The 24149-nt window shown below is 38.1% G+C and overlaps 1 protein-coding gene across 1 annotated transcript in view; it reads right to left on the reverse strand.

Moving 5' to 3' along the window:
- The window catches only part of notch2 (notch receptor 2), a 56917-nt gene that overhangs the window by 8290 nt on the left and 24478 nt on the right, over positions 1-24149 (reverse strand). The window contains exons 3-24 of the mRNA XM_084138432.1: positions 13887-14152; positions 13308-13649; positions 12426-12548; positions 11914-12147; positions 11629-11784; positions 11271-11456; positions 11055-11168; positions 9752-9865; positions 9275-9508; positions 8304-8414; positions 6264-6456; positions 5864-6009; positions 5659-5772; positions 4526-4645; positions 4220-4372; positions 3760-3988; positions 3470-3671; positions 3062-3215; positions 2771-2955; positions 2016-2148; positions 1673-1915; positions 1447-1559 (exon numbers count right to left, since the gene is read on the reverse strand). Of these exons, the coding sequence (XP_083994558.1) occupies positions 1447-1559; positions 1673-1915; positions 2016-2148; positions 2771-2955; positions 3062-3215; positions 3470-3671; positions 3760-3988; positions 4220-4372; positions 4526-4645; positions 5659-5772; positions 5864-6009; positions 6264-6456; positions 8304-8414; positions 9275-9508; positions 9752-9865; positions 11055-11168; positions 11271-11456; positions 11629-11784; positions 11914-12147; positions 12426-12548; positions 13308-13649; positions 13887-14152 (3865 nt within the window). The remainder of the gene's footprint in view (positions 1-1446; positions 1560-1672; positions 1916-2015; positions 2149-2770; positions 2956-3061; positions 3216-3469; positions 3672-3759; positions 3989-4219; positions 4373-4525; positions 4646-5658; positions 5773-5863; positions 6010-6263; positions 6457-8303; positions 8415-9274; positions 9509-9751; positions 9866-11054; positions 11169-11270; positions 11457-11628; positions 11785-11913; positions 12148-12425; positions 12549-13307; positions 13650-13886; positions 14153-24149) is intronic.

Below are 24149 nucleotides of genomic sequence, written 5' to 3' on the forward strand. Positions count from 1 at the left end.
CAGTCTTTAGTGCAAGCATGAGTAAGGAGAGAACAAGCAGCCATGAGAAAAGGAAACATTTTCACCCAAAGCAAAGCAGAGTCGAGCAAAGCAAATGCAGCCATTAAAGGTTATAAGAGAAATGTCAGAAAGCACAGTAAGAGACACAGTAGTTAAAATACCCTCCTCCACCTCTCAGGGATCAGTTTGTGGAAATTAGATAGAGGTTTTATGTATTTACATAAGTTAGGGAATGCTCATTGTGCATGCTCGCCTTTGCCATCATCCAACATTTACTTTAAATTCATTTTTAAAAACACTAATAAATTAACAATGTTAACTGTAATTTTTTAGCAAATATCAAAATGAATGTACATTTTCATAGTGTACATTATAGTGTTGTCATAACATTTAAAACAATGGTATTAGTATTTTATAATCAGGCATGTGATCAGTTGAAGGCAAGAAAGAAGGAAAACCATATTATTAATAACAATAAATATTACTATCATTATTATATTATTTTATTTTACAGAACAAAAGTAAAATTATAAAAAATTACATTTATAGTTGCCTTAATTTTTTTGCTTTCAAACATTTCTTCTGCTGAACACAAAGGAAGATATTTTGAAGAATGTCGTAACCAAACAATTGATGTACCCCATTGACTTACATAGTAGGAAAAAAATACTATGGAAGTCAATGGGTACATCAACTGTTTGGTTACGACATTCTTCAAAATATCTTCCTTTGTGTTCAGCAGAAGAAAGAAATAACTTGAGGGTGACTAAATGATGACAGAATGTTCATTTTTAAGTGAACTATTCCTTTAAATACTCTGTAGTACAGGGAAAAAAAAAAGTTTTATTGCACATGCACACATATACAGTATCGTTCAAAGGTTTAGGGTCAGTAAGATTTCAGTTTCAAATAATCAATATCCCAGATTGCACTGAGATGTAAGTTTTCTATATAAATTATATGGATAGTGTTTTATTGCATTTTATCATATCAATGCTTATTCATTCTCTCTCTTTTACGCCATAGCTCTTGTCTAAACAATGGAACGTGTGTGGATGGAATTAACCGCTTCTCTTGCCGCTGTCGGCATGGTTTTTCGGGTCAGTTCTGCCAGTTCGAACTGAACGAGTGTGACTCTCATCCATGTAAAAATTGAGCTTTCTACTCATCAAATAATTCTGAAAATTATTAAGCAGGACAACTGTTTTCAACATTGATAATAATAATAAATGTTTCATCAGCACCAAATCAGCATATTATAATGTTTTCTAAAGGATCATATGACAAAGAAGTAACGGTTGCTGAAAAAAGTAACGGTTGCCACCACCAGAAAAAATGTCATTTTAAAATATATAGCATAAGAGACAAAAAACATTAAAAAACATTACAGACCCCAAACTTTTTAATGGTAGTGTACATGCATATAAATACTAACACTGCACTTACGGGTTGGCAGGTACAGCTGTATCCATGTACTGAACTCATGTTCATGGCGCATCTGCCATTGTTATGGCATGGCTTGGACTGGCACAGATCCACCATTAACTCACAGCGTTGCCCTATAGGGAGATGGAGAGCACAAGAAATTGTAAAAATAAGAAAACTGTTCATTTAAACCACTTTAAAATAGCAAGAATGAAACATTTAATGTATGTCTCTAATGAAACCTCACCAGTATAACCGAGACGACAGCGACACTGATAGTTATTGGTCAGCGGCACACAGTCGATGGTGCCGGATGGGTTGCAAGGTCCAGAACGACACTCATTCACATCTCCCTCACAATGCACTCCAGTGAAACCAGGAGGGCAGGAGCAAGTGTACCGCCCCACACCGTCCACACACTGGCCGCCGTTCTTACAGCGTGGGCCAAACTCTGGGGCGCATTCATCCACGTCCACCTCACACTGCAAACCTGCACAACAGAGAGGAGGTGGTCAGGAGAAATTTGCATATCAGCGTTACATCTGTGCACTAAATGTACAGCATTAGAAATCAGTCTTTTCAGTCTTTACCTTTGGTGCCAGGAGGGCACGCACAGGAGAAACGGTTGATCAAATCAATGCAGGTGCCTCCATTCCGACAGGGATTTGACTGGCACTCGTCAACATCATATTCACAGTTCACACCCTGATAACCTGCTTTGCACTGATAGAGAAAGAGAGGTTTATAAAGTATATGTATAGTTTTCTCTATCTATTCTGTACTATTTCTATATACATCACCGTTTTAATGTTTGGGGTCAGTAAGACATTTTAATGTTTTTGAAAGAAGTCTCTCATGCTCACTAAAGTTGTATTTATTTTATCAAAATACAATGTAGAATGTTTCACAATATTAATGTTTTTAGTTTAAAGTTATTGTTTTCTATGTGAAGATATTTTAAAATGTAATTTATTCCTAATAGTGGTAAAGCTGCATTTTCAGCATTATTACTCCAGTCTTCAGTGTCACATGACTCTTCAGAAATGCTTCTAATATACTGATTTGGCACTCAAGAAACATTTCTTATTATCAATGTTGAAAAAGTTTATTTTTTGCACATAATATTTTTAAGGGAACCTTGATTTATTTTTTCAGGATTCTTTGCCGAATAGAAAGTTATCTGAAATAGAAATCTTTTGTAACATCTTTATAATGTCACTTTTCATCAATTTTACATGTCCTTGCTGAATAAAATTATTCATTTCTTTCAAAAAACATTTAGTTTACTGACCGCAAACTTTAAATAATAGCATATATCAATGTTAGTAAGAGAGATCAGTTGTACCTGGCAGTTATATCCACCCTGGTAGTCTATACAGGTCCCTCCATTTCTGCAGGGGCTGGAGAGGCATTCATCCTCCTCCTTCTCACAGTAACTGCCCATATATCCTGTCTGACAAAGACACTGGTGTGTGTTGTCTTTGTCTATACACCTTCCTGCATGCTTACAGACCATGTCCACCACCACACCTGGAGCACATCAGAACTTACATTAAGGATTCAAAATACAAAAAAATTACAGTAACAGTGAAATTTGTGAGCTTGAATAACTACAGACTATTGTTTAATGTCTCACCCTTGCTAATGGCAACAGCCTGGCAGGACATGTTTGGGATGTCACAATACAGGCCTGTCCAGCCGTGCTTACAGCTGCATCTCCAATTCATCTCCTTCTGGATGCACGTACCCCCATTCTGACACTTAATCTGACTGCACACGTTCACCATTGACTGCAGAATAAAACAGCCAGAGAAATTAATCTGACAACATAATTTTACAACAATTACATACTGGCAAACAAATAAAAAAAATGTATAATTACATTTGAGTGTCTTTTATGTTTTTGCTGAGTTGAAAGATCATTTAATGGCAATTAAATAGCAGATCTTCTAGATTGTAGGCTTAAATCAACATACAGTCATTGTGCAACATCAACCGTGTGTGTTTACAATCTAAGACTGGACACAGAATGGACAGTTTGTACCTCGCAGGTTTTTCCGTTGTACATCAGTGGGCAGGTGCAGTGGAAGGTCCCCAGGCCATCTATGCAGGTGCCGCCATTTTTACATGGATGAGAGTCACACTCGTTCAGTTCGAACTGGCAGAACTGACCCGAAAAACCATGCCGACAGCGGCAAGAGAAGCGGTTAATTCCATCCACACATGTTCCATTGTTTAGACAAGAGCTATGACGTAAAAGAGAGAGAATGAATAAGCATTGATATGATAAAATGCAATAAAACACTATCCATATAATTTACATAGAAAACTTACGTCTCAGTGCAATCTGGGATATCACGTTCACAGTTGATGCCGTCATATCCAGGCAGGCATTGACATGTGTAGCTGTTCACATAGTCACTGCAGTGGCCTCCATTCCAGCAGGGATTGCTGGAGCACTCATCCACCTCCTCCTCACAGCGCTCGCCATAGAAACCAGCTCTGCACTCGCACAAGAACCGCCCAACTTTATCAACACACGTACCACCGTTACGGCATGGATCTGGAGAAGAGAGTGAAAATTAAAGAGATTAATATTAGATTGGTGTTTTCAAATTGGCGTCCAACAGAAAATATGAAAAAGATTTTAGAAGATTTATTTTTATCAAATTAATATTGTATTTATTGAATCTGACATTATCTCTGATTTATTCTGCTTGAAACTGGTCATTAGATGAATCACAATTCATTTATTTCATTGACAGCCATCAATCTGTTTGGGAATGACACATACTGGAGCTGCAGTCATCGATGTTGGTCTGGCAGTTGACCCCAGTGTATCCAGGCTGACACTCACAACGGTAGCTGCCAACTGTGTTTACACAGTGAGCTCCATTCTGACATGGGCTCTTCTTGCACTCATCTACATCTTCTGTGCACTGGGCTCCTACACACATATACCAGACAGACACTCAGACATTTTGGATAGATTTTCATCTACTAATGGGTATGTCATTTGATCATGGAAAAGGCACGTTGTTGTCACAACATCAAAGATATTCTTGAGGAATAAAAGCACACACAGACTTAAGGCACTTACCTTCCCAGCCGCTGTGGCAAATGCAGGTGTAGCTGGTGTAATCCAGGGATGGCTGACACACCCCTCGTCTCTGACAGGGCTGAGATTGACAGGGGACCAACTTATCCTCACACTGTCTCCCTGAGAATCGAGCAGTACAGTCAGTTGTGGATACAGAGTGGTTCTCAAAACAGTAACCAAATATCCAAAATATTTATTGTACAAAAGTAATCAAAAATGTCCTTGGAATCAGACATTTATAAAATATAATTAGGGCTGTCAAAATTAACATGTTAACGCATACAATAAATTTTTTCACTTTAACGTGTTAAAAATATTTAACGCAATTAACCAAGCATTCGTTTTTTCCCTTCATCCTTTAGCAAGCGTTACATTATAGGATCACGCTATCATTTATTCAAGTGCTTTTAAACCATTCATGCGTGATAAGATGCAAAAACAGAACTTAAATCTGTCTGTGAATCTACTGTCTGTGTGAGAGACACACACTCATGCGCACAGAAAGCTGCTTCAGACAGCGCGGCGGCATGATTTAGTTCTCTTTCACGCTTGACCGGACAAAAAACACAAAAGTATGCCAAAATGCCCACTTTGTCGAGTATCCTCGTAAGCATAGCCTTAAATGAGTTAAATAAAGTCTTAAATGACCGTAAAGATTTCACAATATTATTGTTTTAACTGTCTTTAAAAAACTTTAGTTTAGGGTCCAATTCTCACTATTAACTAGCTTTTAACTATGAGTTTTGCCTCAAACTCCTAATTACTGCTTATTAATACTGAGTAAGGTAGTGGGTAGGATTAAGGGATGTAGAATATGGTCATGCAGAATAAGGCATTCAAATATGATTTACAAGTACTAATAAACAGTCAATACCCTAGTAATATTCATGCTAATAAGCAACTAGTTAATAGTGAGAATTGGACCCTAAGTGTTACCAATTTTACCAACCACAAGCCATTGAACGATAGTGTAAAAAAATTATAATATTAATATTGTTTGGGCGGAAATCTTTTTATCAAGCTAATATAATCAGACAACAAAGCGTCATAAATGTTGCTTCCATAATTCAAATCATGTACAAAAAAAAATGTTAATAAAAACTGTACACTGTAACTGTAAATGTGTGTGTCACCTGTGTAAGGCAGAGAGCAGTAACAAATGTAGCTGTTGACTCCATCCACACAAGTTCCCTGATTCATACAGGGGTTTGACTCACACTCATTAATGTTTATTTCGCAGTTAAAACCTGAAAGAGACAGGGCAAACCAGGGAGTTGGGGACAGAAATAAACGTCATTGTTACTCTGTTTAGAAAGGTAATGGACCACACGCCTTTACCTGCAAATCCACGGGAACAAAGGCAGGTATAGCCATTGAGACGGTCATTACAGGTTCCACCATTCTGGCACGGGTTGGACTGACACTCGTTCTTCTCTCGCTCACAATTGTTACCCTCCCAACCACGCTCACATGCACAAAGGTACCTACAAATAGATAAGTTAGAGATGAAAAAGACAATTGCCCATTGAAGCATATAGTTTATCCTAATTCACATTATAGTGCCTCTTACGGCAATGCTAAAAAAGCAGTGTGTATTTGTCATGAATTTAGTGCTTAGAGTTCAAAAAAGTGCATCTCTTTACAGAATATAACAGGAAATGTATTAAGTAGGTTGTGCTACAAAGAATCATTGTCAGTCACACTGACAAAATGGTTTGTAAGTTAAGGCTGTTCCTACCCGTCCTGCTGCTCAATACAGTCTCCGTGCAGGCAAGGCATGGGGCTGCAGTGGTCTGCACCTGAGTGACACAGAGGACCATGAGTCCCAAGTGGACACAAACACTGAAACCCGTTCACCTTGTCCACACACGTCCCTCCACTCAGACACGGGCTCGAACTGCACTCGTTGATCTCCTCAGTGCATCGTTCTCCTAAGCAAGAGAGGAGAAAGAGTCATTATTGAATAATTACTGTTCGAATACATTAATTCTTTTGACCTTTTATTAAAAAAATTCACAAAAATCTAATCTTTCATTGAAGTAAAACAATTATAAATGGAGGTAAAATCTCATTATGAAATAAAATATTTAATTAAATACACACTGGCCAAAATGAATGGCACCCTTTTATTCAATACTTTTATGCAACCTCCTTTTGCCAAGAGAACAGCTCTGAGTATTCTCCTATAATGCCTGATGAGGTTGAACACCTGACAACATTAAAGATTTAATCGAACACATGAATTGAAAAACTGAATATGCTAGAGTTTGTTTTTGAATGAGTAGGGGATTTTCTTTTAAAGGGGTCATGAACTGGCTTTTTAAATTTTTTTATATTGTTGCCTGAGGTCAACTTATGACGTTCGCTTGGTTTTTACATTCAAAAACATCGAAATGAATAAGTAATAGGCTATTTTCTACCCTGGTTTTGAGCCTAGCTCCTGAAACGCTCAGTTTTTATGGGTGTGCCACATTGAAGACTTGGAAGTCAACGCCCACTGCTATGATTGGATAACAGTTTTGCATATTATAATGAGTTTCATGTAATGCGCGAATCAGTGGGCGGGGCTAAACAGGCAGTGTTGAAGTAGGCGTTGATCTTCTTCTGCGGAGACGGGGTTTGATACTCTTTGACGTCATAGATCCCCACTTTGAAAAACCTGTCGTTCGCTGTGCCTGGTGTCAATAAAAGCTTTTATTGGACTAACAAGGAAGTTTTCAGTTCTGAAACTTACAGGATATTCTTATAGTATGAAGACCTCTTATGTCAAAAGCTCAAGGAAAATTTGATTTCTCAGTTCATCACCCCTTTAACTTAGTTAGATTTTTTTTTTTAGGGGGATTTCTAACCCCAAGACTCAACAACTTTCTGCAATTCTCCAGCTGGGATCCTTGGAGAGTCTTTGTCTACTTAAACTATCCTCCTCGCTGTGCATTAAGACAACACTGACACACGACCTCTTCCATGCAGATTCGTAACATTTCCTGTTGATTTCTTAATTATATCTGATTATTTCTGAACTTCTTAATTATTGCTCTGATGGTGGAAATGGGAATTTTCAATGCTTTAGCTATTTTCTTACATCCACTTTCTATTTTGTGAAGCTCAACAATTTTTTGCTGCACATCAGAACTATATTCTTTGGTTTTACTTGTTGTGATGAATGATTAAGGGAATTTGGCCTTTGTGTTTCCTTATATTTATACTCCTGTGAAACATGAAGTCATGGCTGGATAATGTCATGTAAATATGAAAGGGAATATACTTAAGATATATTTATCTTACAATAATTACTAGGGGTACCAATAATTGTGGCCAAAGTGTATTAGAGAAAAACATTTATTTCATAATATGATTTCCCCCCTCCCCAAATTCATTAGTTTTACTTTAAGGCAAGGTCCGATTTTTGTGTGTATATTTTGAATGTATGATCAAAAGGATAAACAATGCATATTTATTTTCATAGCCTTCTTTGATTATATTTACCAAGGTTGCCATTAATTCTGAGCATGACTGTATTTTTGAGCCCAGAATGTGAACAAAGTGAAGCTAGCAAATAAAATCAAAATCTCCCAGAATTGCCCATATTGGGCCTCATTCTGAATATGTGTAAATCCATTTTTGCATAAACTGTTGTGTTAAAGGTAAAGCAATGATTTATATAATTGATATGGTTTATTTAATGATGTACATGTTCTATTTACACAGAACTTTCTGTTCATGATTAATAAATGAAGCCCATTTGCATGTGTGTATTTATTTATGTCCGTGAACAAACCTGTGTATCCAGGTTCGCACACACATTTGTACTCGTTGATTCCATCCTCACAGGTCCCGTGCTGGCAGGGATTACTGGCACAGTCATCTTGGTTAATCTCACAGTTCACGCCTATGACAAATGATAAAATAATCAAAGGAAATGTAGGCAGGTAAATAAAACCAGTTTACAGCAGCCTTTGAAAAGTTTCTGAAAAGTTTTAAAGGCTGCTGTATGTAATGATGTTTTTTTTTTTCAGAGTGTGTGTGTGTGTGTGTGTGTGTGTGTTTTTGTATGTATGGTTTATGAGGAAACAAATGTGTACAATGACATGGGTATTACAAACAAAGTAAACATGGTTTACAAGGACACTTCCTGTGAATAGAGGAATGGGATAGAATATACAGTTTGTACAGTATAAAAATATTTACACCTATGAAGAGTCCCCGTAAACAACATATACAGGTATGAGTGTGTGTGTGTGTGTGTGTGTGGGTGGTGAGAGAGAAATTGTCCATCAGAGAGGTTTAGTGAGCTTTGTGTTGTCTGTCAGACAGTGTTACTGAGGAAAACAGGATTTTTCTTACTCTATTTAAATAAAAGAGCGGACTATGTAGACATACTTTAACAACGCAGACACCCAGACCACTTACAGAAATGAAACAAAAATGGTTCAATAATTTATAATTGAAGCCAGAGGCTTCAGCAAATTAAAATATGACCACTTAAATTCACACATCACATACTTTACATAGACATTAGCCAATCAAATCAGAGGTCATGCAGACACCTCAAAGGTACAGTGACAAAAATCTGTCTCTGTAACTGTGAAGGGTGGATAATGGTCAAGATAAACTAAATTAAGACTAGATTTTGGTAAAAGAAAATTTGCTGTCATCATAATTAGACATTAATGAAAATTAAAATGCTGCAAATGTGTAGTATATGTCCCTTTAAAGAGTCTGTGAAATGTAAAGATGTGCGAGACACACCTGAGGTGCCCGGCTGGCAGTTGCATTGGTACATGTTGACCAGGTCAACACAGCGTCCTCTGTTTTGGCAGGGGTCACTCTGGCACTCGCGTATCTGCTCACTGCAGATGGGGCCCATGTAACCTGGATGGCACTTGCAGATGTAGGTAGCAATTCCGTCTTCGCAATCGCCATGGTGACAGGGTTCAGGTTCACAGTCGTTAATGTTTTCCATACACAATGGCCCTGTGAAACCTAAAGAGAACAGCATACAAGACAAGGAATCAGTACAATAAGCTCAGATCTGTGAGAACTTAGAACATCTGCTAATAACTTACAATGAATAACACTTACATATTTTAACTATGCAGTTTAGTTATTAATTTATATATATAAATAACATTCATTGGAAAATTGTGTTGTTAATGCTTTTGTCTATCCTTCCCCTTTTTGGTCACATTGTAGGATGGAGATTTTTTCAAGAGTTTATATCGTTACCTTCAGCACATTCACACTCATAGCCGTTAGGACGGTCGAGACACTTGGCTCCATTATGGCACGGCGTGCTGGCACACTCATCAATGTCAACTTGACACATTTCCCCAGTGAAACCTGTGGCCAAATTCAAATTCTCACATTCAATATCATGTTAAAGAACAGTACCCAGCCCAGCATATATTAAGGGGTTTCCACACATACAACTCTGTGCAGCAACAAAGAGACAGGAAGTACATCATTTTTACTGAGATTTGGTAATATTAAATGACATGAGCGACTGTTGGCCATGCAACATATCTGAGTTGCAACAAAGTTTATGTAAATGATACCATATTATTAGAAGTTCATGTTACTTCTTACATGTTACTACATACGCCGATTTTATTTATTGCAGAAATCTGTTGTTCATTTTGTTCATAATTTGGCACTGCTGCCATTTAGAAGCAAACATTTCCCCTCTAGAATAAAAAAAAAAAAACCTTGTCAAAATTAGATAGACATCTTGTTTATACTAGTAATAAGAGCCACTAGAGGGCCTCAGTAAACTTCCAAGAGGGTCACTAATGATTCACAATTAAATAATATTATTCATATAATATAAATAATATTATTAACATATTAAAATAATAAAATAAGACACCCTATCATTCAAACATTTGGTGTAGGTAATATTTTTAGTGTTTTTTCTGTTATAATGTTAATTCGGTCACACTTTAGTTTAGGGTCCAATTCTGAAGTGTTACTGTTCATTCTTATGTTCATTTGATCAGAAATACAGTAAAACAGTAATATTGTGATATTACAATTTAAATTTGAGACATATTACACTGTAAAATAACTGTTTTCTATTTTAATCTATGTATTAGCATTTAATCTAATCCTGTGATGGCAAAGTTGATTTTTCAACAGCAATAAAGTTGTGCTGCTTAATATTTAGCAGTGTAAATAAAATTATTAATATTGTTGATAAATTATCTAACTGATTTAAAATATGCCAAAACAAATATGCAATCATGATGTAAACTGAAATCATATTTCTTTTATTACTTTTTCCCTCTCTATAACTATTGTTTCTTTGAAGAAGATGCAGTTCTTGAAACTTCTGGAATCACATAAATGAATCATGGTTAATTTATTTAACTACATCGACACTCCTAGTTTTCTGTTAATAAAAAAAAAGTTGGAAGCTTTGTCATAATTACAGTAGAAAAACCTCATAAATCTTATATATGTTGGCCCTCAAATATTGTGCTTGACAACGTGGGCTATTCGAGTCAAAAAGTTCAATGCATATTGTACTCACCTTGAGGACACTCGCAGACGAAACGGTTGACCTGGTCTAGACATCTACCGTTATTGAGACAAGGCGAGCTGGCACACTCATTAATGTCAATCTCACAGTGCAATCCATCAAAGCCTATGGGAGAAAACACACGCACACACAGTCACCAGATGAATATGAGGACATGGAGCCAAAACAGTGTCAACATGCACCTGATTACAGTCTGTGCGCAAGTACCTGGCATACAGATGCAGGTGTAAACTCCTATCTGGTCCAAGCAGGTGGCATCATTCTGGCAGGGGTTGGAGCCACATTCATTGATGTCCTGCTCACAGCGTGGGCCGGTGTAACCTGGAGCGCAATTACAGCTGAACGAGCCCTCTGTGTTCCTACATGAGCCACCGTGCTCACATGGGTTTGGCCCTGATGGATCAAAAAATAAAGTCAGAGAGAGAAAGTTTAAGCAAGATATAAAAATGCCCAAAACACTGTGATGTTTGTATGAAGGGAAAATGATGAGAAATAAAGACATACAAAGAAACACAGACAGACAGAGAAAAGGAGAGTTGTAAGAACTTCCTGCAGACTGTCTCACCGATGACACACTCGTCGATATCCTCTGCACACGTGCTGCCCTTGTACCCCGAGGGGCAGTTACAGTTGAACTTGCCATTGACGGGGTTCGTGTCGCATTGAGCTCCCATTTTGCAAGGGTTACTGGTGCAGGCATCATCAATGTGACAAAGCAAACCTTGAGAATGGAAATAATCGCTTTGGTTACTACAACTGATTTGAGATGTTTTTAGTGTACACTATTTTACATTACATTATTACATTACATCACAGGTCATTTTTAGGCTGTGTGGTTGTTTTTACTGACCAGTCTTGCCGGGAGGGCAGCTGCAAACGAATGAAGCCACGCGGTCAATGCAAGTGGAGCCGGTGGTGCAGGGCTCAGCTGCACAGTCATCAATGTTTTCAGAGCAGTCAGGGCCGCTCCAGCCATTCACACATACACAGTTGTAGCCGTTGCGTGTGTTACTGCATGTGCCTCCGTTCTGACAGGTGTTGGGCTGTAGTCTGCATTCATCCACGTCATCGGTGCAAAATTGACCTGGAAACAAAAGGGTCACAATTTCAATAGGACATTTTAAAGGAGGTTCGACCAAAGGTTCTGGCAAACATTGAAAATTATGAGTTGTATTAATGTTTCCTTAAATTGATTCAAATAAACAATTCACCAATTTCAGATTGTCAATTTTTGCAATGAATCGGTTAATAAACATGAATCAGATTGACTGTATCATTAAAAAAAGGTTTAGTGGAAAAGTGAACTAGAGGGAAAAAACATGCATAAAAACACACAAACAGAATATAAAGCTATTTCTATACCAGTCCATTCAGGTGGGCACTGGCAGTTGTAGGTGTTCACTCCATCCATGCATGTAGCTCCATTCTGACAACGGTGATTTGGACAATCATCAATGTTCACCTCACAGTTTGTTCCATTAAAACCTGAACAGGAAAATCAGAGAGAAAATTTCCTCAACAACTCACTCTCAATCCCAGGTATCGGTAACACAAAGGTGCTCTGTCTCGCTTTGGCATTATTAAACGTAATTACTCAACTTTAAAGCACGAACAGACATTTCTCACGGCTCTTGTTCTCTGCCTGAGGTGAGAGAAGAGTTTTGGCCTGTTGATTTGTTTTGCCAGCACGGCTCTCTTGAAATGCTAAACTGATAATTTAAAGTAACTCTGTGTGTTGTAGTCCCAAACAAATACAGATGCAACCAGCATCTGATTCAATAAAGAAACATGTCAGTTTCTGTGCAAAATTCAGATCAGCAAGTTTTTTTTTTATCCAAGCAAAATAATAATAATAATAATAATTGTATATAGCATAGTATATTTCCATATTATTTAATAATTCCTGAAGTAATTTAATCCAGCTGATTGCTTCTCGACAATCATTAGTAAGAAAGCAAGACTGTAACTAGTAACTAGACTTAACAGTAACTTAGCTTAGCTAAAGGTGTCTAGTTGTGAAGTGATTGGAACTCCTATTTCCTATGCAATGACATTTTGCATTTTTCTAACAGAATGCTTGAAAATCAGTTTGTACTTTTAATCGGTTTATCGCCTAATCTCATCAGACATTGGTCAAAGCTGGCTCAGCTCCAAGTGGACAAGCTTGGACAATGTTTTCAGTTCCATTTTAATTTTTTTGTTATGATCAAAATAGCTATATATTTCCTCTTCAAGGGAACAAACCTGGCAGACAGTGGCATACATAAGTCGTGTCCGTCATCTGTCGACAGGTTCCACCATTGAGGCAGGGGGATGGAAAGCAAGGCACATAAACGGTCTCGCAGTGGGGGCCGGTAAAGCCGGGTTGGCAGTTACATCGATATGACCCTGGGGTGTTCAGACACATGCCTTCGTTCTTGCACAGAAATGGGGATTTGGCACACTCATCTGTGTCATTGAGACAACGGGCGCCATGGTAACCAGGAGGACAGGAACAAGAGAAATCACGGTTGGGCAGAGCATGGCAGGTACCACCGTTGGCACATGGGCTAGACAGACATGTGTCCTCTTGCTCACAATGCTGACCTAAGGAGATAATGTCACCGTAGAATAAAAACAACAACAAAGTCATCAATATGTGAGGGTGTATTCATCCTGTACTTAAAATAGTTTTTTTTTTAAAGAAAAGATAAGATCTAGTGAGCTGCCATTTTTGAATGTTCAAATCATACAATGCCCAAAAATGCTGTCTAGATACACAACCAGGGTCTCAGAGAGATAAAGAGAGAGAAACAGAAATGGGAAGCAAGAGAGAGATCTGACCTGTCCATCCGCGGGCACACACGCATTGGTACTGGTCGTTAGGGAGAAGCGAGCACTTCCCCCCATTGGTGCAAGGGTTGTTGGGGTAACAGGTGGAGTTTTTCTGGATCTCGCAACGCTGGCCCGCGAATCCCAGAGGACAATCGCAGCTTGGGCTCCCGGGTACGCCGGCCACGCTCACGGTGCACCCTCCTCCATTCAAACAATATCCCACCGAACAAGGGTCCTTGTACTGACAGTACTCGCCTAAAAAACCAGGAGCACACCTGAAACACACACAGAAACAAGGTACAAATATTATTCAGGGTCTGTAAGAGAATAATTAATGGTCTAATTCAAACGTTTTGATATGAGTCATGCAACATAATAGGAAACACAGTATTGCATACTGTTGTCTGCATGGTGTAATAATCTAGCTCAAGAATCATGCCTTATCAAGACGCATCAATTGCAACTTAAAAATAATTATAATAATTATAATTGAAGCATTTCAAACACATAAGAAATATGCACACAAGAAACAAAATGCTGGCATTTGCATAAATGTTAATAAAAAACCAATAGAGGCTTTTGAAGGCTCGTGGCAAGAAAAACAATTATTGCATATTTGCATTGAGTTCAGTGTTTGCATTTTGATGCAGTTATACAACCTGAGTTTGTGCAAATGAGACATGGTATCTAGGCTAAAATTTTACTATGAGTGTAATCCTGAACCTAATCCAATATATAAATATACTGTGTGTGTGTGTGTGTGTGTGTGTGTGTGTGTGTGTGTGTGTGTGTGTGTATAAATATATATATTTTTTTTTTTTTTTTTTTTTTTTTTTCTCTGCATAACTCTTTTAGAAATAAAAAATGTAGCAGTGTAGGAGCACAATAAAGCCAATAAAGTTTGTTAAAGACAATATGATATCAAATGCAGATGCTGTTTCTAGTTGTTTTTCAAAGTTTTTGAGATGCCACATGGGATGTGATGCCACAACGAGGACAGAATGAGGGCAATAGTAGATGTTAACCCATACAGAATGAGTTTTATGTCATTTGTCACAAGACAGTGAGACACATTTCTCCTCCGCCTCCTCACTGCAGTTCTCCACAGATTTCAGCACATGACCAGTGCTCACAGAGAGGAAATTACATGATTGCAAAATACGATTGAGGGGAAAAAAAATGTTGTCTGCCCTTCAGTCTCTTTCTCTCTATCCATTCAACCCCACCCCTCCCTCTCTCTCTCTCTCTCTCTCTCTCTTTAGATCTTACTAAAGTTCAACTGTTATGGTCCAGCGAAGTCATACCTATACTTCCCAAAAAGAGAGTTTGATTGAGAGAGAGAGAGAGAGAGAGAGAGAGAGAGAGAGAGAGAGAGAGCAAATAAAGAAAAGTGAAAAATATTATAATTTAATATTAACCTTAAATCAACTCAGTTGCAATGCTGTGTAAAGTGTTTCTGTGTTTGCCTGCTGCCATGCAGGTGCCGGCCTCTCAGAGGACGGTCAGGTAACACAGATGAGGGATAAAAGAAGTCCCTTTGACAATGTATATGTATGTGTATGTGTGTGTGTGTGTGTGTGTGTGTGTGTGTGTGTGTGTGTGTGTGTGTGTGTGTGTGTGTGTGTGCTCTGAGTAAGAATACACCCACGGCGACCCTCTGGTCACAAGATCACAGCGGTGCTGACACTCAAACAACAACAAACACACTTAAACCCGGCACAAGCAAACAGCCTGGACTCAGGGGAACAGGCCTCTTTCAGAAAGTTGTGTCACTTTATACTATTCAAAGACATGAAGGGATTTTCGCTTTGTCTCCACTTTGATTTCACAAGGGAAAAGCTTGTTCAGACTAGGGATGTGCGCAACGACTAATTTCGTAAACGTTTAAATGGAAATTTTGAAACCGACTAGTCGAGTAGCATAAACCTCCCCCTCCCCTCTGCCCACCATAGACATTCTGTATATGCGATCAATTTGAAATAGACTACTTAATCTATGAACAGTCAAATACCATATTTAATGCCACTAAAAACAGGTCAGATACATGTGATGTGCTTGCCTTCCATTATCATTGTATATTAAACGTTCACTTAAGCAAAGTTAGCCATTATAGACATATTTATTCAAATCAACTGAATCAACAGGCAGCACCGGACCAGATAGTATATCAAACCTATAAACAAGCTTAATTTTTATATGCTAGTTTGACCTGACATAAAAGAAAACGGAAAAGTTTTGTGTAGGCTTTAAAAGCCTCCATCACCATGCTCATCTTCCAAATGGACATTTCTCTGAACCTGCCGCGGGAAAAGAGAAAACGAACGCATGCAAAATTTGAGGTAAAATAAAACTATTTTGTTTTCCGCTCCAGATTTACACTTTTAAAAATAATATAATTGTAACATTAACATGACAGTACTTTAAACATAGCTTTTGTAAAATATAAAGCAAAATATTAAATGAGAAAAAAAAGGTAAACGACTAGTATTTCCAAGTCTACTAGCAACAACAGTATCGCTTAATCTCGCACATCCCTGGTTCAGATCATAATCTCTATTCTGAAAGGTTGCATGTATTATAGCCCTGGTTTTAAACATAATAAATGTACTTTTGTTACTTTATTTATGACAGTAATGGTGATTTATATACACAAACATTCACAGATTGCAAATCTAAAAACCAAACGTCTACAAAATAATGGCTCTGGAAGCTAAACTCATCTATAGGTTTCTTTGTTATCCTTCATGCTTTTCACTCTCCCTTCCTCTGTCTCCACCTCTTTCTCGCTCTTTCTCCCGAGGTGTCAGATTTCTACAGATGGTTCATATTAGCGCTCCTCTCTCTCTGGCTCACTGACCTCTTCATGTCCCATCCACGAGGCCTGGGGTGACTGGGTGGGGGAAAAAACTCTTTCTAGCTCATAATTCTACGAGGCACATCATCAAGAATTTGATTTCAACCCACTCACTTCCTCATGCAAAAATGTCACCTTGGAGTTTGTCCCCCCACCCCCACAGTACTGAGATTATCTAATTTAAACCAGCCGAGGGTCGAATGGGTTTCACCAAGAGCGGGTGAAATTTTAAATTTTTCACCCCATACACAAAAGGCAACTAAAAAAGCTCCTTCTAATCCTTGCCCCTTTCTTTCTTGAGGAAGAGAGGCCATATTTATAGAAGCAGTCGGCCCTCCTCTACATCCTTGGCTTTCTCTAATTTTCGCTAGAAAGCCGAACGACCACAGGAAAAACAGGGAAAAAGAGTGGAGGCTGGGGGAGGGGTGCAAAATGAAAAGAGTAACACAGACAGGGAGGGCTGAACCACAGAAAGAAAGAAAGAAAGAAAGAAAGAAAGAAAGAAAGAAAGAAAGAAAGAAAGAAAGAAAGAAAGAAAGAAAGAAAGAGTAAAAATAAATGTAAAAAAACAAGTAAAAGCAAGTTTTGTTTCTCCTTTCTCCATTTTTGAAACAAATCAACAAAAAAACAGGAGGGCAGAAAGAGGGGAGGGTGGAGTAGGCAGAAGTGCTGTGGTAAGACTGAGCGTGACTTCAAGAACATGTGCTATAAATCTGATCTGAAAACAGCATGTCTCACTGAATCAAAGGTTCTTTACTCTTTATATACTCCTCCTTAATATACTCTTCCTCTCTTGCTCTTTCTTTTCCTGCTCTCTTCTATGGTCTCTTTTTTTTCACTTCACTCAGTTACTATACCATTTTTGTCTGTGCTTTGATGAAAAGCTTCATTGTTCTAGCGTAAAGTCTAAGCTCCAAAACACACACTGAACAAATCTAGATTTAACAAAACTTGGCAGTACATATCCACAGCTGCCATGGGCAAAGAACACAAATTAAATGGGCCAATTTTAATGTAATATATAAATAAGTATGTTAATATTAAAAACTATAATAATAATAATGATAAATAAATAAAAACATAAAAAAAAAAAAAAAAAAATCTTAAAACATTAAATATCTTAAAAGTTAATAAGAAATTTAGCAAAACTAGTTTATTAAAAAAAAACAAGAGTTAGGACAGAACTAATGTATCATGCTAATGCATCAAATAAAAAAAAAGATGTTTCACAGCGGTTTCCCCAAAATAAAGATAATTATGAGCAATTACCCAGAAGTCTTTGTTCTAGATGACAGGAAAGGTGGTCTTTATACATCCCCTGGAGGTTATGGGGTCAACAACACACCCATGTACACAACGATGGCTTTACCAAAAAAGAGCTGACTAACCATCATTAGTTTAACAGATGGAAACCTTTAACACAGGGGCGTAACCCCCCCAATAATTATACCATGGTTAATGGAAACATATAGAATTGGGCTATTAATTAATTATATACATCACATGTTATGAGCTTTTATACGTGCTAAGTTCCCGTCCAAACCGAATGTATCAATTGTCAGAATGGTCAAAATGAACTAAACCTGGTTCATTTAACTGCGCATTCAAAGCGCATGAATCACTTGTATACTGTGTGCACGCTCACCAGCGAGCTCCAAGATTTGACGAGCTGTTCCTATATATTTGTATTACAACAGTGGCATGTTGTAGCAATAGTTTCTAAATGTGTAGGTTTTAAGATAAGAAATAAGAAAATTAGATAAATAAGAAAATGATGAGTAAAGCTAGTTTGACTGCCCAAAAAAAATTATGTCAAACTGATAAGGTTCCAGATGCTTAAATAATATAAAATACATCATATATCCTATGTAAACAAGTAATTGTTAACTATGCTATTACTTTATTGCAGTTATGTTATCTAAACAACTTTGCATGTGTGGATAGTATACCACAAAAGATAATTTTGCAAAAATAAATAAATAAATGAACAAACAAACAAATAAGTGCATGCACGCAGAAGCATGCCCTGGGTCCTCACTAAAACGGTTAAAACTTCAATCCCCCAATGTTCAAACCAAAACTACGCCCTTGATTTAACATGCCAATTTTAGAAAGTCATGTGACCTCCAAACATGCAAATATTTTAATCATATTGTTTTGTTCGCTGAGTAGCTGAAGAGAATGCAAATGTTTGTTTCATATTTCGATAACAGCAATCACCAGATATTAGGGGTGTGACGAGACGCTTACTCCACGAGACGAGACGAGACACGAGATTGGGTTCACGAGAACGAGACAAGACGAGATTTTTACACAATTTTTAAGAAATCCTCAATGATGAAATATATGAATGGAAAATAGTCTTTTATTCAACTGAAAATCACAAAATGCAAAACAATTTATGTGCATTTTGAAATCAACTTGTAATGAATGTTATTTTACTTCTATTTTAATGAATTCTATGCAGTAAAGGACATGCAAACACTGCAAAATGTTTTGCTATAAACTCTACTTCTCCCTGTACGATTTCACATGAGAAATCTAACTCCTTTCCACAAATCGAACATAAAAAAATAAAACAGTATAAATAAAATAAATATAAATAACTGAAATAACACTTTAAATGCAAACAGTAAGTGTGTATCCATAATCAAAGTACTGCTCTCTCAAAACTACAAGTTCAAACAGAAACAATTTTTTTCTTCAAGCATGAAAAAGAGATAAATTAACTACACAGAACAGACTAAGATTATGGTCATGTTCTTTTTCAAGAATATAAGCATGTCGACGATTTCTGGCAGCAGTTGAGACATTTGGGCAGTAACTATAGGGCTGCACGATATGAGGAAAAGCTGCGATGTGCGATAACATTGATTAATATTGCGATGTCGATATGACTTTAAGCTATACTGTTCCCATGTATTAGTGCTTTAATAGGTTCTTTGCGTGATAGGTCAAATGTTTATTACCTGCCTGTTTCAGATTACACTATTTTAGCGCGATTTTGGCACGATCCGTTTCGTGGAGACTCGTAAAGGACAACGGGCGTCGGGACGCAAGATTCGATCGTTTCATTTCGTATAGTGTGTCATAGTGGGCGACAACGCGTCTGTGATGCTTCACGACATCACGACAGAAAGACTAGCATGTTTAATTTTAACGGTCCTCCACGACGGGTTGAGTGTGAGCGAGAGTGAGTGAGAGTGCGGTTACAGTGAGTGTGCGTGTGTGCGCGCGCGAGTGAGCGTGTGTGTGTGTGTGTGCGCGCGAGTGAGTGAGTGAGCGAGGGACAGTGAGTGTGTGTGTGTGTGATTGGCCCGGCACACAAATGATTTAAAAGTGGCAGGGGCATCTTCAATACAAATTTCACCCTCACGCTCCATCACGCTGACATCACAACAACTCATGAGACAAAGTTTTTTGTTTTGTTTTTTTACTCACGAGACAAAGTTTCACCTCGACGAGAAATCTCGTCGCGTTTTAATCTCGCGAGATCTCGTAACACGAGATCTCGTCACACCCCTACCAGATATACATGGATGAAAAACTCCTACACTATACTTTTCAAGAATCTTCATGCAATGGAATGCTAAAACGCTCTAACTCTCAGAGTAGTTAGTTAGTTAATTGCTTGCCATTTACCAGAGGGCTCTCATTCCATGAGCCTCATGGTGCTGTAATTGTAGGACCAGTTTCCCCTGGAGCAATGTAGGGTTAAGTACCGTTCTCAAGGACAAAATGCTGATAAGGTCCCTGCTCAGGATTGAACTCACAACCTTTGTGTCAGAAACCCAGATTCTTAATCATTACAGATCTCCCTCTTCCCCAGTACAACAGTTAGGAAAAACTACAAAAAGTCAGAGAAATCACAGTCAAACCTGTAAGCTGAGTAACCCAAAACCTCAGCAAATGTTAACACCCCAAGTTATGTGTGTGGGTATGTGTGTTTGTGTGTGTCATTGTTCTCATAATCATGTCATCTTTCTGTCACTCAGCTCTACTTGTCAGCATGGTGTGTCGTGGGTTTAGGGCCTGGTTGCCACATTTCCCACTATTGTGCGAGGCCTCCAGTGATAGGAAACATTTGTGAGAATTTGTGAGAATGTTTTCAATACACTCAGGTTCGGTTTGACATGGGACCGCCCCTTCTGTTCTACAGCAGTTGTTCGCTTATATTAGTTGGCAAGGATGAGAAACTTTCTCTCATGATAAAGTGTGATTCAAACACGTACCCACTTTCACACGAGATCGTGAGGCCTCAGACTACAGGAAATCAAACTTTACTTAATAAGCTTAGTAGCCATCTGTGCAAAAAGACGAGAGAAAGAAAGAGGTATATAAATGAGTTCATGTGGATATTTGGGATAAGGCAGAAAGTATAAACGACATACAAACTGTTTAACTGCTCCTGAAGCTCAAGTGGTAAACAAGGCGCTGGTAATGCTGCAAAGTTGCTCTGGATCAAAGTGTCGGCCAAATGAATAAATATAATTGTAAACTAAGTTCATGTGTACAAGTTTACTCAGCTATACTTAGGGGACAAAATTGTTCTCAGAAGTCACACAAAACTGTCAAAGGCTGCGTTTACACTGGCACAAAAAATCAGATCTTTTACTCACATCTGACACAGATCGGAATATGTTGCACACGTGTAAACACAAAAATCTGCATGAGATCCGATCTGAGCCACTTCCAAATGTGGTTTTAAATCAGATACATATCTGATATCTGGACATCCGACCTACGTCTAAACACGCATATCCGATTCCCCTTTGAATTCCAAGCCACCACAAGGCGAACCGAGGACAACACGTTTATTCACAAAGATAGCTTTTTAATGTTGTATTATGAGGCAGGACTCACAGCTTTTTATTGAGGTGGGAACTTTATATCTTTGTAGAGAGGAAATTGCGTGAACACCGAAACATTCAGGAGCTGGTTTTATGCATAAAACAGCTTCACTACTGAAAGCTACATTATATTTCTCAGCAATGAGGTGATAACTTCGCTGTAATTAACACAAGGTTCACTATTAGGTTACTCACTCGCGTGCGCTCTCTCTCTCTCTCTCTCTCTCTCTCTCGCTGTCTCTCTCTGGTTAATTCATTCGAATTCATTAAAAATATCTATATTAAAGGGCTACTTTATTTCACTTCAGAATTTTAGATCTGAACTGTAGATAAATGGAAAAAAATCCGGACTAGGCTATCTGTTCCGTCAGATTTTGCGCTGCAAAACATTCATGAGTCATGACAGCTGTTATCTTGTCCATGCTGACAAATAATCATGACCTCCCGACATGAATTATGTAAATCATTTTAATAGCACGGCCATTCAAACCAGGGTCTACAATGTGCGTAGTCAAAAGATCACCGTAAATCATTTTGGGCAGGAATTAATGTAAACACAGATATCGGATACCAGTTCTGTCTAAAGTTAATGTAAACAGGCGGGCCAAAAAATCGGATATGGTCAAAAGATCGGATCTGTGCATTAAGACTTGCAGTGTAAATGCAGCCAAAACTTCCCTTAAAGGACACCCTAAAAGATAAAAGATGTTTTGTTTTTCACTTCAGAAGGCTAGTTTTTTTATTTATTAATTATTAGGGCCCAAGCCCTGAAAGGGCGAAATCTTGGTCCATATATCAAACACGCTTGCATGTAATAATATGAAACTCAGTACACATATAGATCTCATTGGGCCGAACAACTTTCGTGCTCTAAGTTTTACAAAAGCCCAACAGGAAGTCGGTTATTATACGTTGTTTGGAAAACGCATACAATGGAATGTGAAATACTCCTCCTAGGGAATTCATCCGATCGCCACCAAACTCAGTGTGAATGATGTCAAGACATTGAGGATGAATTCTTGCGAACAGATTTTTTATATCTCGAACGGTTTGGCCGTGGCGAGGAAATGAATTTATAGCGAATAATGGGACACAGGAAGTGTGTTATAACTTCTGCACACATTAACTGATCTTGATGAAACTTCCGCAGTGTGTTCGTTGTAAGAGGCCGATCACATGGATGTGACTATTGTGAGTCAAAGTTATAGCGCCACCAACTGGCAGCAGGAAGTTTGTCACTTTCAAAATGCTTTGAAATCAAAATATATATATAAATATAGCTGCGAGCAGCGATGAAGGGCCAAAGCCGGCGGCACCGCCACCCCGGTGCCTTTAGGTAACTAAAGGCATCGGGGTTGCGGTGCCACCAGGTTGGGCCCGTAATCGCTGCTCGCAGCTATATTTATTATTATAATTATTTCAGATTTGCATTACTAAGCCATTTTTTTGTTCTTTCTTCCTAAAAAATTGCTCTTTTTAGCAAAAAACTCTAATTTTGTAATGTCAATAATTTGCATTTAATCTCATAACAGGATTAATGGTGCAAATCTGCAGTAATTAAAAAAATGTTAACCCAAACTTGCCTTACATTTAACATTGTAACAAAAATGTTTCTGTCATTGTCGTCTGATGGTCTTCAAATTTTTGTTTGTATACAAATAAAATATTCTATACTTGTTGAGCTTAAATGGCAATTCAATTTCCGCCATACATAAAGCTCAAATTTTGTCAAACATCCAAGACATTCAAAGAAAATCATATTCAACAAAAAATAGAAGCACATTGTCACCCAGGCCAGGTATTAAAATTTTAAAAACACTGATATTGTACTGAGCTTATATAAAAACAAATACAAACAAAAAGTTTACACTATGTCCTCACTTAGCTAGCTAAACGTGTGCGCGGGGGTGTTTGAGTAAATCACGGCCTCTGCTTGCCACTCTTCACACACAGCTGAGTTGTTGATTTTAGCTTGAGTGTTATATACAGCATTGGGTATACAGCATGTTCCTGAAGCACCTACACTCTCTCTCTCTTTCTGTCTCTCTTTTATGACTAGAGCTTCTGGTTGGCAGATGCTCTTCTTGAGGCCATTACACTTTGAATGTGGCTTTGAAACAAATCAGCCCAGCCTGTAGGCACATAGAGATACAGAAAGAGAGAGAGGTGAAAGAAGGACAGGGATGATAGGGGGTAGAATAAAAAAAAAAAAACAGAACAATACAGCATGTTAAGAGAAGGGATGATATTGCTCAAAGATTAAAAAAGAGAGTGAGATAAAGTAACAATGAAAAAAGAAGGCAAAAAAACTTGAAAAAGAGGCCATAAAGGAACAGAGGACTATGAGAGAGAGAGATGATTGACAGAGAGTGGTATTGACAGGGTAATCTCTCTTTCTACCTCCTCTATCTTTCACCAGCAGGCAGACACATCTCCAATTTCACCCTCTTGAGCGCTAAAAGACATCTCCGTACAGCTCCTCTCTCCCTGCAGGCACATTCTACCTGTCAGATCAAACAAACGCCAAGCTGACTCCACTCTCCCTTCTGACCGAGAGGGGGAGGAATG

Source organism: Abramis brama, assembly GCF_963993115.1.
Source record: "Abramis brama genome assembly, chromosome: 16".
NCBI classification, from domain to species: domain Eukaryota; kingdom Metazoa; phylum Chordata; class Actinopteri; order Cypriniformes; family Leuciscidae; genus Abramis; species Abramis brama.